We start from the raw sequence: 16,115 nt of genomic DNA on the forward strand, positions 1-16,115 counted from the left end.
TACACAAACACACTGTCTTTTTTATGTTCTTTATTTCAACACATTGACACAAGTCAATATGACAGCCCAGTTATACCAGCAGTATAACACTTGTAGAAAATGAAGCAGTGCTTTGGGGTTGGTGGTGGTGGTGGTGGTGGGTGCAGTTTGGACATGAGATTGGGAAACCAAGGATGGATGGAAGCGGGAGCGAGAAATGGATGACAGTCTATGCTTTGCTACATTCACCTGCAATACAGAGGGGAGAAGATGGAGCAGGTGATTTCAAATGCAATTGATTGTATAAGATACACTGTATATTAAACTATCTGTCTACGCATAGGAGTGTTAGTGTAGATGCGTTTGAACATACTGATTTTGGGCAGGATAGCGATGTTGTCAGAGAGGACTCCTGTGTCCAGAGAGAACTGTCTGAACTTCTGCTGCAGAGCTTCACTCACCCCTGGAGTGCGACCTGAAACCACAACAGCACCAGTATAACACAACACACCTGTACTATGACCAGGCTAAAAGTGCACCTGTGATAAATCAAATAAAAACCATGGGATTATAAAAAGCCTGAACTCATTTCTAAAATGTGGACTTACTTATGAGCTTGTTGAGGACCTCCGGTACTCCATTTTGGGTCATGATGATATGGGTCAGAGCAAAGTCATCATACTGGACAGCCACCACACGCATGTCATTGTCATTGTTCCAACCTGAGAGGAAAACAGATGTGGAGGTGAGGAATTGTAGGTAGGGGAATGTGTGTGGGTGTGTGTTTGTGTAGACTCACGCTGGCTGGTGAAAGTGAGTCGACCTGGGGTGTCGGTCTTCTGGGCCAAATGTGTCACATTCCAGCAAGAACCATCATCGCTGAGAGAGGAGTCCGAATGAGGGATAGCAATACACACGCGCAAGTAAGTACACACAACACACTTTACTTTGAGCTCTGCCTCTCACACAGCCACCAGCACATTCTCCTCACTTCTCTTTGGTGGAGGTGATGTCCAGGTCTCCTGAGGCGGTGGGCGTTAACAAGTCAATGCCCATCTTCATGTTTGCCTTGCGGCTCACGAACCACTGGGCGTTGGTGCCGTAGCCCACAGTCCACCACTTACCAGCCATCTGGGGAGAGAGGATTATACTGCCCGAATGAAAACAAGAACCAGCTTCTTCTGAATCTCTGTAATTTGATACACATCAGGATCCGTTCTGGGACCCTCAAAACACCGGAAATCTTTTCTGTCTGCACTCTGGTACTTCACGGACCGCACCTTCCTCTGCGTTTGTCTTACCTTCTCCAGGTCGAAGTCTTTCTGGGGCATGACATCAACACAGGCCACCAGGGCAGCGCACAACACAACGCCTACTATTCTCATCATCATCATGGTCCGGTGTGTGATCTCTCCGGTGTGTGTGTATGGTATGATGTAAACGAATATCAAAGTTTCCCTTATATCCTCCCACTTGTACTGCCTCTTCTCTACTCCTCCTCTCTCCTCACCCATTGGATCCAGTCGTTGTCCCCACCCTCTTTTACCCCCAAATATATGTAAATCTGAACCTTACACAACCACACATGGGGGGGGGTAATAACAATATAAACAAAACGATTTAACCTTCTCCTGTCCCCCAGCTAAGCAGCAGCAGATGCAGATCAGGAGGCGCCAGAGAGAGGTGTCTCACACACGTTGGTTAGTTTTTCTGTCTGTGTACTGACAAAAACGAAATCCACCTTCCCTAACCACTTGCCCAAAACCTAATCCTAACCCCTACCCTAAACTTAACCTGGCCTTACTGCTTAACTTTAAATCTAACCATTAATGCCTAAACCTGGAAGTAACCTCAATACTAACACAATCTTTAATTCAAAGTTTTATTCTAAATCTAACCACTGAGACAGAAATACTTTTTCTCATGTTGAGGACAGGCTAAGAAAACCTTGTGGGGACCAGTGTTTCTGGTTTTACTCTTTTCGTAATGACTTCCCATCCCCTTGTGAATATAGACCTTGATCACACACACGGACACTCACATCATGTATGTTAGAGTGAGAAATGTTGTGGGGGAAATGTTTCACTTGCACAGAGACACTGACATACTGGATAATTCCTACATATTGTTCCTATATTGTTTTAGATGAAGAATTATAGGTTAGAGAAGACACTGGTGGTGCTGGAATGAGGTCTGACACAGAGAGCTCAAGTTGTCATTAAAGTGCAGACTGTGTTGTTCACAGGGGTGATGGTTGTTGTCTCCTCGTCGAACTCCAGCATTGTCAGATGTGTCAGTGGCACACTAAATTATTATTTATAATTTACTTTGTGATTGTTCTATATGGTTTTAAATACAAAGTTCACAAGTGAAAAATATAGTTTGAGTTTAAATTATTGTTCTGTTCTGTGATTTAGTGAATCTCACATTGAGCTGTGGAATTACTCTTGTATTTTGACATTGTGTGTGGCTACAAAAACTTTTCTTTAACATTCAGTTTGTTATATAATATATACAGTATCTCACAAAAGTGAGTACACCCCTCACATTTGTGCAAATATTTGATTATATCTTTTCATGTGACAACACTGATGAAATGACACTTTGCTACAATTTAAAGTAGTGAGTGTACAGCTTGTATAACAGTGTAAATTTGCTGTCCCCTCAAAATAATTCAACACACAGCCATTAATGTCTGAACTGCTGGCAACAAAAGTGAGTACACCCGTAAGAGAAAATATCAAAATTGGGCCCAAATTGTCAATATTTTGTGTGGCCACCATCATTTTCCAGCACTGCCTTAACCCTTTTGGGCATGGAGTTCACCAGAGCTTCACAGGTTGCCACTGGAATCCTCTTCCACTCCTCCATGACAACATCACAGAGCTGGTGGATGTTAGAGACCTTGCGCTCTAACATCACTTTTGTGAGATACTGTATATATATATATTTTCAGAGGGCTGCTTGAGATTTAAGAATTTAAACCCTATTTTCAAATGTCTGCTGAAGTTAACTGAAGGACTATACAAACACAAAAAATGTTTTAGATGTTACATATATTCTTTATTTCAACAAAACAAGTAATCAGCACATTAGCAGTAAAACAAACATGAACAAAAGCACTGAGAACTGGTGCATTTAAATGGTGGACATGGGGTTCCTTGTTTCGTGGAGGGGTTGTCATAGAAGAGTTTGGACATGAAAGCGAGAGACCAAGGAGAGATGGAAGAGAAACAGAGGGCGGGAGGGAGAGGTGGATGAGACCGTCTATGCCTCGGTACATTCACCTGCAATACAGAGAGGGGAGAGAGTGAGCAGGTGAGTCCTCCTGCTGGATCCGTGATCTTATAGATTATACTGAACATACGGTGTAAGTATCTATACTTTTGAGTGTATTTGTAGACGTGTGTTTGATCCTACCGTTTTTGGGCAGGATGGCGATGTTGTCAGAGAGGATTCCTGTATCCAGAGAGAACTGTCTGAACTTCTGCTGCAGAGCTTCACTCACCTCTGGAGTGCGACCTGAAACCACAACAGCACCATTTTAACACAACACACCTGTACTGTGACCAGGCTGAAAGCACATCTGTGATTAATCAAATAAAAACCATGGGATTATAAAAACGTTATTTCTGAAATGCAGACAGTCAGGCAGACTTACTTATGAGCTTGTTGAGGACCTCAGATACTCCATTTTTGGTCTTGATCATATGGATCAGAGCAAATTCATCATACTGGACAGCCACCACACGCATGTCATTTTCGTTGTTCCAAACTGAGAGGAAAACAGATGTGGAGGTGAGGAATCTTAGGTAGGAGAACTTGTTTGTTTCTGTGTGTGTTTGTGTGTGTATGTGTGTGTGTGTGTGTGTGTGTGTCTGTCCGTGTATAAACTCACGCTGGCTGGTGAAAGTGAAGCGACCTGGGGTGTCGGTCTTCTTTGCCAGATGGGTCATCTTCCAGCAAGAACCATCAGCGCTGAGAGAGGAGTCAGTATGAGTGATAGGAATACACACCACCTACACAAACACGCACGCACAAATGAATAAACACAATACATTTTTTCTGTCTCTCTCACACACTCACACACACTCCTCACTTCAGGTTTGCACAGATGAGGTCCAGGTCTCCTGAGGCGGTGGGCGTCAAAGTGGCAGTGCCCATCTTCATGTTCGCCTTACGGCTCACAAACCACTGGGCGTTGGTAGCTAAGCCCACCTTCCACCACTTACCAGCCATCTGTGGAGAGAGAATGACCCCTTCAGACAAGAACCACATTCATAGTTATATTTGAAATAGATTCAGTATTCATGGCGTGTTTTACATGGCGTTTTCGACTCTGACCCCTGTGAACTTCAGAATGTCTTCTCCGAACCAGAGTCTTTAATGTCTGCACTTGTACTTTACAAGCCCTCTCTCCCTCTCTGTTTCTGTCTTACCTTCTCCAGGTCGAAGTCTTTCTGGGGCATGACATCAACGCAGGCCACCAGGGCAGCGCACAGCACAACGCCCATTATTCTCATCATCATCATCTTCGTCTTCGTCAGAGATTGTTGTGTATGTAACAGCCCGAGTCTTTGGTGTGTGTGTGAGAAGGACGAAGAGTGAAGAGGCAAGTTGACAATGTCCTTATATCCTCCCACTGGTACCACCTCCTCTCTACCCCTCCCATCTTCTCACCCATTGGCTCCAGTCATTTGCTTTGCCCTCTTTGTCCCCCAAATATATGTAAATCTCAACCTTACACAACCACACATGGGGGAGGGGAAGGCGGAGGAGGTGAAAGAATGAAAGAAGTCAACAATATAAACAGAAAGATTTAACCTTCTCCTGTCCCCCAGCTAAAGCAGTAGCAGATGCAGTTCAGGTGGAGTCAGAGACAAGTGACCCACACAAGTTGGTTTGTTCTTCCACCATCGGGGGGGGAGAAACAAGCTTCTCCAGCTTCTCCAGTCCTCACCCCAACCGTTACCGTGACTTTAAGCTGTCCTTATTCTCAATAACCAAACATTTACTTGTATACTGGATCTGGCCCTAATGCTTAACCCTAAACCAAACCCATAATGCCTAAACCTGAAAGTAACCCCAGTACTAACACAATCCCCAATTCTAAACGTTGTTCTAAATCTAAACACTAAGACGGAAATCATATTTTTCCTGTTGAGGACTGGTTAAGAAAAACCTTGCGGGGACCAATGTTTCTGGTTTTGTGAGAACTTCCCACCCCCTCATGTGTATATAGACCTTGATCACACACACAATGTATATTAGAGTGAGAGATGTGGTGGGGGGAATGTTTGACTAGCACAGTGACACTGACATACTGGATAATTCCAATATATTGTTTCAGATGAAAAAGTATAGGTTAGAGAAGACACTGGTGGTGCTGGAATGAGGTCTGACACAGAGAGCTCAAGTTGTCATTAAAGTGCAGACTTTGTTGTTCGTTTGTGTGATGGTTGTTGTCTGCTCGTCGAACTCCAGCATTGTCAGAGGCACACTAAATTATTATTTATAATTTACTTTGTGATTGTCCTATATGGTTTTAAATACAAAGTTCATAGGTTAAACAGTTAGCGTTTCTCAATTATTATTCTATCCAATTTGTGCTGTGTGGTTGCACTTATTTTGACATTGCATATGGGTACAAACCTTTTGTTACACATTTATATTTAATTTTCCATCAATATAACATTGTAATCTGTGATGAAAGAATTTAAACCCTACTTTGAAATGGCCACTTTTTTTTTTTTTTACAAATTCTTTATTTCAACACAAGTCATCAGAACAGATCAGTCAACACATTAGTAAAAACATAATTTTTTACAAAAAACATGAACAAAAGCACTGAGAACTGGTGCATTTAAATGGTGGACATGGGGTTCCTTGTTTCGTGGAGGGGTTGTCATAGAAGAGTTTGGACATGAAAGCGAGAGACCAAGGAGAGATGGAAGAGGAATGGAGGGAGGGATGGATGGATGAGACCGCCTATGCCTCGGTACATTCACCTGCAATACAGAGAGGGGAGAGAGTGAGCAGGTGATTCCTCCTGCTGGATCAGTGATCTTATAGATTATACTGAACATACGGTGTATCTATCTATACTTTTGAGTGTATTTGTAGACGTGTGTTTGATCCTACCGTTTTTGGGCAGGATGGCGATGTTGTCAGAGAGGATTCCTGTATCCAGAGAGAACTGTCTGAACTTCTGCTGCAGAGCTTCACTCACCTCTGGAGTGCGACCTGAAACCACAACAGCACCAGTTTAACACAACACACCTGTACTGTGACCAGGCTAAAAGCTGTGAGTAATCAAATAAAAACCATGGGATTATAAAAACCTTGAACTCATTTCTGAAATGCGGACAGTCAGGCAGACTTACTGTAGAGTTTGTTGAGGACCTCCGATACTCCATTTTTGGTCTTGATGGTGTGGATCAGAGCAAATTCATCATACTGGACAGCCACCACACGCATGTCATTTTCATTGTTCCAACCTGAGAGGAAAACAGATGTGGAGGTGAGGAATAGCCGGTAGGTGAAACTGTATTGTTGTGTGGGAGTTGTGTGTGTGTGAGCAGAGACTCACGCTGGCTGGTGAAAGTGAAGCGACCTGAGGCGTCTGTCTTCTTTGCCAGATGGGTCATCCTCCAGCAAGAACCATCAGCGCTGAGAGAGGAGTCAGTATGAGTGATAGGTATTCACACACCTGTAGACACCAACCAAAACATACCCACACACTCCTCACTTCAGGTTGGCATAGATGAGGTCCAGGTCTCCTGAGGCAGTGGGCGTCAAAGTGGCAGTGCCCATCTTCATGTTCGCCTTGTGGCCCACAAACCACTGGGCGTTGGTGGCAAAGCCCACAATCCACCACTTACCAGCCATCTGGGGAGAGAGAAGTATGCAGCAGGAATGAGAAAAAGCATCACATTAATACCCACAATTCTAGTTGATTATAAGTCATAGCAGTGTTTATACTGTAGTCTCCACTCAGACCCCTGTAAACATACAAATATTTTCCCTGACCTCAATACACCTCAGAGTCTTTAATATCTGCACTCTTATACTTCACAGACCCTCTCTGTCTCTGTCCGTGTCTTACCTTCTCCAGGTTGAAGTCTTTCTGGGGCATGACATCAACGCAGGCCACCAGGGCAGTGCACAGCACAACGCCAATTATTCTCCTCATCATCATGGTCAGAGATTGTTGTGTATGTAACAGCTCAACTTCCCGGTGTGTGTGTGTGAGAAGAATGAAGAGTGAAGAGGCAAGCTGACAATGTCCTTATATCCTCCCACTGGTCCCACCTCCTCTCTACTCCTCCCCCTTCTCACACCTTGGCTCCACCCCTTGTCCCCGCCCACTTCATCCCACAAATTATCTAAATCTCAGCCTTACACAATCACGCATGGGGTTGACAATATGTAACCTCTTCACACCAGTCGGATGTCTAAACATTACAACCTTTACCCAGGAATGCATATAAACTCAGATTAAACAGACATCAGCGGCAGGTACAACACAGTCCTATTCCCATGCCATCAGTGGTAACTTCCCTGTTAGTCCGTGCATTCAGTCACACAATGTGCAGGACGGCACACAGGTTCGCAGTGGTCTCACGCAATGCTGGTTTTGTTTTCGGGTTGAATCCCTCCCGGAAGACACTACTTAATTTCAGGCCTGAGGAATAGGCTACATAACTCCTGGACGTTATGTAACTCTGAAAGATACACAAAAACGTGTAACTCTCTGTTTTGAAGGAGGCAGGCAGAGGCTTGAAGGTCTCTCGCTTTCATTAGATAATGACGTGCGCGTACACGCACGCACATAGCATCGCTAGCGTGAGGGTAAGGAATTTGCAACAAACCCCCCCCCTGAGGTTACATCTGTTATTAGCATGCAACTGAAACCCGTATACAGGCAAATCCATTACATTCACTAATGAATTTATAAACGGAAACACAGAGACACAAAATAAATATTAAAATCATTTTAATATGCCATAAGTTCCTGAGCAGTAAGAGCGAGTGCTCTCGATTTCTTCCTTAACATATCGGCACGCAATCTGGGAAGGAAAATTGAAATCAGCACACAACAGTCATACAAAAAATAACATTTAAAAATAAACAATAAAACAGTTACGCAAATCTGTTTCTACACACTTTACGAGGCTCGTTTTAAAAACCAGTTTTATTGCAGTTATGCAAGTACTTCTCCACATGTGCTGGACGACGGAGTAAACGTGATTTTAAGTTAAAAGGGTTTGGATTGGTCTCCATTTAGGCACGTGGACTGGCTATGCCTTTCCACCAATCTGAGACATGTTGCCAGGCTTGCGTCTCCCTTCACAGATTCCTCAAACTAAACCAGTCATCTTCGCTACTCGATCTAGGCTTCTATAGAAACCGTTTTTCTTACACTTTACGGTTATGAATCTGTAGCCTTTATTCTTCCCACTCAGGGTCCACGGTGTCCTGTATCATTGGCTTAATAATCTCCTTAAATGTTATACTTACTAATCACATTGTCTTTTTCCACAGACGTGCAGTGACCTGTGCAGATTGGGAGAAAAAGTGAACATCGGCTATCATTTTAATGGCTACATATGCATACTGGGTTACAGATTTAGTGACACTTCGGTCCTAATGTGTGAGTTATAATAATAAAGAAGTCCCTACTGTAGTTTGGGAAGGCAAACACATAGGCCAACCCCAGACCCTTTTTCTCAGCAAGGTCCTCAAACTTATCCAAGATAGCTTCTGAAAGGGTATCCTTGGATCTGCCTGTAGAGAAAATACAATCGCTTTTTGAACCATTCAACAATACTGATGTTTATGTTATGGAGGCTGGTTTGGTGAACAATATGCATTAAAATGTATAGCTGAATTACTTCATGAAACTTATTTGTGCAGTACCATGTAGAGACCTGCACAGGAAATCAGTACTGAATTTGTAATTCATGCACTTCTCACAATACAAGTACAGTAGTGCCCAGTAGGAAAACATGAGTGTTTCCAATTATAATCAGGTATAGATATTTAGTATTTTTGTTGCTAGCAAAGTGCTTATACAGATACCCAGCCTAAAACCCTAAAGAGCAAGCAATAAGATGTCGAAGCAAAGCAGATAGGAACATTTCCCTAGAAAGGTCAGAACCTTGGAAGAAACCTAGAGAAGAACTAAGAAACAATTAAGTATTGATATTAGCAAATGTCTTTCAAGGTAGTGGAATAACCCATGAATCGATCACTAGAGCCTTCATTCCTATACAAGGCATTATAAATCACCTCCCCCGCACCAATAACTCCCAAAGCCCAGGACTCAGCAGCCTCGCCTTCTCGGGGGTTTTGCCTTTAGGTTGCCTTTTTTCTTTATCAACAAACAGCCTCCAGGGAACAAGAACTCCCCCTGTGTATGTTCTCTCTGCTCTCCCTGTGACACAGCTTCTTGGGACATACTAGATATCTACAGCTAACCCAGTACTACCTTCAGTTTCCTTTAAACTCTACGCAGAGACACACAAATGGTGTCCTTCGGTTTAGTGACTCTGGGTTAGCAGGAAATGAAATGAACAAAAAAAAGTATTCCTTGATGCTGACATATTTCTTTATCCCCTTTATGCAGGGGAGAGGCAGATTCAGAGGGTTACACTGACCATGCCAATCAACAGTGCAGTATTTGTAGTAACCCGTCCAGCTAGCTTTGAATTCCAACTTTCCAAACTCCACAGAAGGCTAATTGCCTGCCAGCTTCCCTCTTTCATGGCCCTACGGTACCAAACAGTACCATAGGGAAATAACAGTGCCGACTCCTCAAAAGCTGGTCATCCACGGTTCCAAAACTTCTCCAAAGAGGGCAAGTGGGCAGCCCTAAAATCCTGCCAACTGAGAAGTTCTTTGGCCCATTCTGTGGCTAGGGAATTCGTCCATCTACCCATTTCCATTGTAAAACTGGAAATACAGTTCACATTTTCATTAATTGAAAGCTTTCAATTCATACTGAGCCTGACCCTCTAATTAACAGGCTCAGTCAAAAAATGCCCAGGCTTTAGCTCTGCTGGCTGACCCAGTCTTAGTCTTGTCATGCTTAGAACACTTGGTTTTCAAACAGATAAGGTCACATGCTGTTGGTTCGGAGCACATTGTTAGCCCATGGGATCAATCAGTTTGGAATATGCTTCTGACTGACCGTAGAGCTTCATGGTGAGCTGTCCCTGTTTCTGGTAGTAGAAGACCGCATAGGAACTGTAGTCTGTCTCTCCAATCACTATATCAGTGTTCAGCTCTGGTCTGCTACCTATGTGGAAAGCAATCATGGGTGACAATAAGAATACAGCAATGTGAATGACTTTGGCACATTTTAACCTATCACTCAACTGAACTGAAATATCATGAGCTCCAGCTCCTTTGAAATAAACACAGGGCAAATATCTCGCAGAGACTCACAGCCTGGTTCCAAGGCTGTGTTTAAATAGACAGAGCCTGGTCAATACATTGAATTAAATGGTGGAATGCTTAACTGCCGTTTCAAAGAGACACCAGAGATAAAGTGGTAGCTGGAGGAGATGGTATGGCAGAGGGGAGGGAACTGTGCGTAACCCGCTTTCTATAGCCTGTGGGGAAGGGATTTTCCAACGGGTGGTGGGGGACAACATAGAGTCTTACCATTAAGTACGAGGCGGCCTGGGGCTGGAGTGACAGTGTATACCTGCAAGATCTCCCAACACTGGTGATTACTGAAGGTGAAGCAGTGAATGGGGGGAAGGGAGAAAAGAAGGTGTTATCCCAGCTCATATGTTGGTCTCGACTCAAGCTCTGACATTGCACAGGGCCCGTGTTTGGCACGGCCACAATACATTGTGTAACGTTCAAGTCAAAACAGGCTTGAGAAGTTTCTCCGCATAGGAACAGGGTGCCTCCAGCCAAGTAGGGCTGCAGACCAAGGTTAGCCCGACCTGGCTAGTAACAAAAAGCATAACTTGACCTGAAAGAAAGTGTGTGAGAGAGAGAGATGATAGAATGTTAAAAGAGAAATAGTTAAATTGGGCGAGAGTGCGCTCTCTGGTGGTCTATTGTGGTACACTCATGAAAATAAATGTTGGGAAGAGCAAGATGTTCCAATGGTAAAGGGACAAACAGAGAGTTATGTGGAAAAATAAAAATAATCAAAGGAAAAGAGGAAAACGAAAGAACGTGACAAAGACACGGGGGCAGGGATTACACACAGGCGTGTGGTGGTGCTGACGGAGATGGGGTCACCCGAGGCGGTGGGCGGTGTCAGGGTCATCACCGTCGCCTCCACCTTCAGACCGTTCTTCACCAGGAAGTTACACTTAGATGCTGCACTGACCAGGTACCAGGTCCCGCTCATCTGCAGCACACACACACACACACTACTGACTGATAAGTTGTCATCTTGGCAAATATAGAGACACACAAAGACACACCTATACGTACATCTTGTATGTTGATATCCCCAGGCGGCAGAATCTCTTCGACTGGGTTAACTTTGGGCTTTTTCTGGGGTCTCCTTTGGGGTCGTGGTCGACTCTTCGCTCCCCCCACTGCTTCAGCCGCTCCCCAGAGGCACACGCACGCCACCGTCACCACGGTGACCCAACGCCACAACCCGACCATTCCGGTGCCGTCCTCAAAACTCTCAAGACACCCGTCTATCCTTTCTTCCTCTCACTCTCCCTGTCCAAACAGGTTTGACGCACAGTGCTGTTGGAACCTGATCGGTTCTGCTTGGAAACTGTGAAATGCTCCCCCACTAAATGACCATGTCTGTCTGTTTTACCAGAGCTGATATCCACTGATGACCACTCCGAAAACAACCAAACCACAATCTCTCTCTCTCTGCTCCTCTACCCAGTCTCTGTATCCCTGTCTCTCTTGCGTTGGACCCCCACTATCTGGGCGCCTCTTTTGGGAACAAACATTGGGACATACCGTGGCCGATGACCCTTTGGTGAGTTTATCATTAACTGCACTTTACTGGCAATGGACGTACTTGGCAAAGTGGTGTAGATGTGTCAAGCAAATAGGGGTCAAAGGAGGTATAACTATTGAAACTATTATTGTTGCTGATTCATCCAGTTAAATTATGTCAGGTAAGCATTTTTCATTATTCATTATTAATCTGCCCCTGAAGGCAGAAATTATGTGATTGGTTGCAAAAAATTGCTTACACTTCAAATGGGCTTGTCCCTACAATAAACCCTAAACTTAACCTCTACCTAATCCTCACCCAGATATGTCAAACTAATTTCCTGGAGGGCATAGAGTCTGCTGGTTTCAGTTTTTTTGGTGTCCAACTGAAAACCAACAGACAATCAGCCCTATATGGAATGGGCGCCTTAGCCATTTTAAACTTCAATGCTCCATCTGCATCACTCAATCACATAATTTCTGCTTTTGTTGATACAAACCTGTTGTTGTTACAAAACAGGCTGTGATATTATGATTATTAAAAGAAAAAAAAAAAGCAGACAAGGCTTGTCAGCAGAACATAATACAACCAATCTAAAGTACACCCAGAGAAAACAAAGGAATACACATTTTATTAACAGAGTGTGTTCTATGTTAAGTGGTTTACAAAGGGAGTTGGAAAACAAGTTCTAGCACAGACAGAGGATGTGAGGCCAAGACCTGTCTTTCGGTGAACACAACCTGCCCAGGACTGAGAACCCTAAATAGTCAGTAGTGGTCATAAGATGACGATCAGTCGATCTGGAAGCCAGGGCCTTTCCTCGTTTTGCTCTACCGTCGGTTGCTCTGCCAGTTTCAGAATGCGTGAGTTCCGGAACCAGTTCCAGAATCAGTTGTTCATTTCAGAGTTTGCTGTTAATCAGAACTGAATAACTGCAACAGGAACTACAGCGGCGACAGGGATGCACATAATATCAGCTATAAGCAGTGAGCTCAGGGAGCCAGTGACCACGAACACCCTTTAATGAACTATAAAAACAGACACAGAAATGTGATCATATCACCTTTCCTCAATAACAGTGCTCAGCTGTCGTGGCTAGGTGAGGTTTGGGAACACTGCACAGCCAGGCACATGAATGTTACAGTGTCATCTACGACCAGGAGCCGAAAGACCCAGAAAGACCCAGAAAGAAAAAAACGCATTCCTTATGCAGAGGTCTGGAAAATCCCATCTCTGGTCAGGGTAAGCGGATCCAGATGTTGTGTTCTACTTGTCCTTGTGTTTGTGCTCTCCGAGTGTGAAGTTCGGTTCTGGCGTGGCTTAAGCAGATGGTTCTAGAGGGTTCAACTCGTTGCTGGGTGTGGACTCTCTGGGTCTGAAGTTGAGAGACACACTGTTGATGCAGAACCTTTGTCCTGTGGGTTCTGGTCCGTCCTGAAACACATGACCCAGATGGGCATCACACTGTACCAATACACAACACACACACACACACACACACAGATATCACACGTCAGGAAACAAAGAATACACTTCAGAACACAAACCAACGTCCAAATGCTTCTCTCCGTTATTACCCAGAGTCCAACTCACGTGTTTACAGAGGACCTCGGTCTCTGCACTGCCCAATGTGTTGTCAGGGCGACGGATTATGGATGCGTGGCTCTCATCGCGTTCCCATGTCCCATGAGCCTCTTTGAACGCTGGCCAACCAGTCCCTGAGTCATACTTCGCCTCTGAGCTACAGAGAGGGGGCGGGGGGGGGGGGGGTTGGGGGTGGTGACGGGTGGGAAAGAGAGGAGAGAGAAAGTGAAGTGGGGGGTGACGGGGGAGAGAACCAACAATTTTGTAACCTGGGAGGTACCGTGGTTACCTGAAGAGGGGAGTGTCACAGCACACACAGTGGTACATCCCCACCTCATTGTGGTTCAGATAGAGACCGCTGAAAGGCTGAGGACAGACACACACACACACACACACGGGGCAGATGTGGACAGCATGTGGAGTTGTGTCCCACAACCATAAGTCATTTATTAACCGGTTGCTCTAATGACCATTGCTGAAGAAAACCAAAGACAAGGAACAAAGTCCATGCAAGCCGACACCAAGTACAGACCAGACAGGTCCTTGTGTGACTCACCATTTCTGTCCCCTTCTCTCTCGTGACCACATACTGTTCAGGGGTCAGTTTCTTCTGCCAGTCTGTTGTCTCGTCGTAACGAGTCAACGACCGCAAACCTGCCTCAGATGAACACACGCACGCACACATTCACACACTTGATTAAATTTTTTGTTTTTTCAAACCAATCCGAACGAAGATGTAATGCGAAATAGGTAACTTCTTGGCATCTTCCACTGGTCTTAGTTACCAGTACTTGACAGGAGCTCACTGGAGCTGCGTACGTGACTACATTTCTGGAGATTTTAAAAGTATTTTCTGAACAAAAAAATCTGAAAAAAGAAACACGTATTATTGTTTTGTTTTTGGTGGGAGGACAACAAAGGTTATGAACTGCGCTTGTTGCCAACCACAATTCAATCGAGTAGCTGTTTCTCTTACAGAATATTTCCTGAGAAGTAGGTTACTTAGGAGCGACTGCACCAGCATTCAGTTACGGTACCGAAAAACAATTAGCGGTACCAGCACAAATAAACACCGCAGTTTAAATGACAGCACCTATAACGTATTTATTGAAAAGTATCAATGCAGAAAGACTGAATAATGCCCATGCAAAACATAGGCCACATCCATTATTATGAAGCCTCAATGGATTCCAATATACAGCTCATACCTGAACTAGTGGAGACAAGACGGATGAAAGCAGGAACCCCAGTCTTGGGCAATAACACGGAATTGGCAGCCACTCTCCTGCGAGCGACGACGAGGGTAAGTCGAACGATAAGACGAGACATGTTATGCCTTGCAGTGTCGGGGCAGTGCGTTCCAGCAGGCTACTCCGCGCTGTACCGAAGTCAAGTGTAGCCTGTTGGCGCCTAAGCGTCTCTGACCTAATTTGTTTTTCGAGTTCTTTCAACGCTCCAGCGTCCCTGACCGACCGTATCCCTACTTTCCGCCCCGTTTACCAGTAGACCGTAGGTAGACTACTTATAGGACCCGGTCGCAAACTATATTATTATACTTCTGAAATCATGATCAAGATACCACACACAGATAGAGGCCTAGCCCATATTTTGTAGTTGGTCGGCAATCGCGGTCGTCTGAATGAGGAGCCAATCAGTTTGTAATTGTAGGTGACCTGGGCAAAGGTGATATATCGGAGTTTGTGATAGCTTGGAGCAGACGTGTAGAAGAGTGGGTATAGCCAGTCAACAGGCCCGTATTAAAGGACATTTTTTATTTGAGCTGACATCCCAGGGTCGGGGGGACTGCAAACATCTGCTAGATCTCAGAGTTGATGCTTACTAAACAAACACACTCCAAACTCCTTTGAAAGAGCCAGGCATTTAGTTTAATGTGAAAAGAGCACACCATTTTAGTAAAAGCACAGGGTTAAGGATAGCAGCTGTCTATCGATCTGCTGATGTCCCGAGAGCATGTAAGCATATTTAGTAAACATGTTGAAAGCAGTCAAGTCTCAAAGCATGAGCTCTAGATTGTCTGATTTGATTTTAAACAGAAATAATGAGTAATACTGTATTTACGAAGTGTGTGTTTATGTGTGTGGGCAGGGAACTGGGAAACAGCTGTTTCAACATCACATGTGTTTTGTTGTCAAGACCTTACACAACGTGACTTATTTCAGACCCTGAGAATCATAAGACATGTCCACTTGACTTTGACAGATATTTTACTGACAACAGTGTCCCCCAGGGAAAGTGACTCTGCACAGAGATGTTGGGATAGCTGCACGGTTTAGATATAGCAGTCCATACACTCAGATGTTGTTTATAAGATGTGTTACCTTAGGTTGTGTTGTGTTGAACCTGTATAGCTGAACCTAGGTCTCATCTGGTGTGTAGTTGAAACTAGGGGTCATCTGGTGTGTGTTGAAACTAGGGGTCATCTGGTGTGTGTTGAAGCTAGGGGTCATCTGGTGTGTGTTGAAGCTAGGGGTCATCTGGTGTGTGTTGAAGCTAGGGGTCATCTGGTGTGTGTTGAAGCTAGGGATCATCTGGTGTGTGTTGAACAGAACAGTTTGGTTTCTTGTTGGTGTATTTGGTCCATTACTGTGTGGTTACA

At 44.4% G+C, this 16,115-nt stretch overlaps 5 protein-coding genes across 6 annotated transcripts; all 5 read right to left on the minus strand.

Annotated features, from left to right (window-relative positions):
* Positions 1-17: 17 nt before the first annotated feature.
* On the minus strand, positions 18-1,409 carry LOC105022025 (lipocalin-like). Its single transcript, XM_010890128.3, has 6 exons — positions 1,281-1,409; positions 971-1,110; positions 779-858; positions 588-701; positions 353-454; positions 18-228 (listed from the first exon to the last, which is right to left on the minus strand). Exons 1-6 carry the CDS (start codon positions 1,371-1,373, stop codon positions 209-211), a joined length of 549 nt encoding a protein of 182 aa, XP_010888430.1. The 5' UTR covers positions 1,374-1,409; the 3' UTR covers positions 18-208.
* Positions 1,410-3,024: 1,615 nt separating this feature from the next.
* LOC105022026 (lipocalin-like) lies at positions 3,025-4,585 on the minus strand. The gene is given in 6 exon segments (NM_001303815.1): positions 3,025-3,266; positions 3,400-3,501; positions 3,641-3,754; positions 3,878-3,957; positions 4,079-4,218; positions 4,419-4,585. Coding segments are annotated over 6 exon segments (549 nt in total). The 5' UTR covers positions 4,512-4,585; the 3' UTR covers positions 3,025-3,246.
* A 1,142-nt stretch (positions 4,586-5,727) lies between these two features.
* LOC105022027 (lipocalin-like) lies at positions 5,728-7,316 on the minus strand. The gene is made up of 6 exons (XM_010890130.4): positions 7,085-7,316; positions 6,728-6,867; positions 6,569-6,648; positions 6,363-6,476; positions 6,121-6,222; positions 5,728-5,987 (listed from the first exon to the last, which is right to left on the minus strand). The coding sequence occupies exons 1-6, from the start codon at positions 7,175-7,177 to the stop codon at positions 5,968-5,970; spliced, it is 549 nt and encodes a 182-aa protein (XP_010888432.2). The 5' UTR covers positions 7,178-7,316; the 3' UTR covers positions 5,728-5,967.
* A 642-nt stretch (positions 7,317-7,958) lies between these two features.
* c8g (complement component 8, gamma polypeptide) lies at positions 7,959-11,914 on the minus strand. Its single transcript, XM_010890131.5, has 7 exons — positions 11,440-11,914; positions 11,208-11,353; positions 10,648-10,718; positions 10,172-10,279; positions 8,662-8,766; positions 8,500-8,535; positions 7,959-8,048 (listed from the first exon to the last, which is right to left on the minus strand). The coding sequence occupies exons 1-7, from the start codon at positions 11,617-11,619 to the stop codon at positions 8,029-8,031; spliced, it is 666 nt and encodes a 221-aa protein (XP_010888433.1). The 5' UTR covers positions 11,620-11,914; the 3' UTR covers positions 7,959-8,028.
* Positions 11,915-12,526: 612 nt separating this feature from the next.
* Positions 12,527-16,031, minus strand: msrb2 (methionine sulfoxide reductase B2). Of its 2 annotated transcripts, none has more exons than XM_013139755.4 (5): positions 14,707-16,031; positions 14,055-14,152; positions 13,788-13,864; positions 13,508-13,655; positions 12,527-13,348 (listed from the first exon to the last, which is right to left on the minus strand). In XM_013139755.4, exons 1-5 carry the CDS (start codon positions 14,825-14,827, stop codon positions 13,235-13,237), a joined length of 558 nt encoding a protein of 185 aa, XP_012995209.1. In that variant the 5' UTR covers positions 14,828-16,031; the 3' UTR covers positions 12,527-13,234. The 2 variants fall into 2 exon arrangements, with proteins under 2 accessions (XP_012995209.1, XP_012995208.1); XM_013139754.4 differs by having other exon boundaries at positions 12,527-13,378.
* Between the last annotated feature and the right edge of the window lie 84 nt (positions 16,032-16,115).

Source organism: Esox lucius, chromosome 21 (assembly GCF_011004845.1).
Source record: "Esox lucius isolate fEsoLuc1 chromosome 21, fEsoLuc1.pri, whole genome shotgun sequence".
NCBI lineage: Eukaryota > Metazoa > Chordata > Actinopteri > Esociformes > Esocidae > Esox > Esox lucius.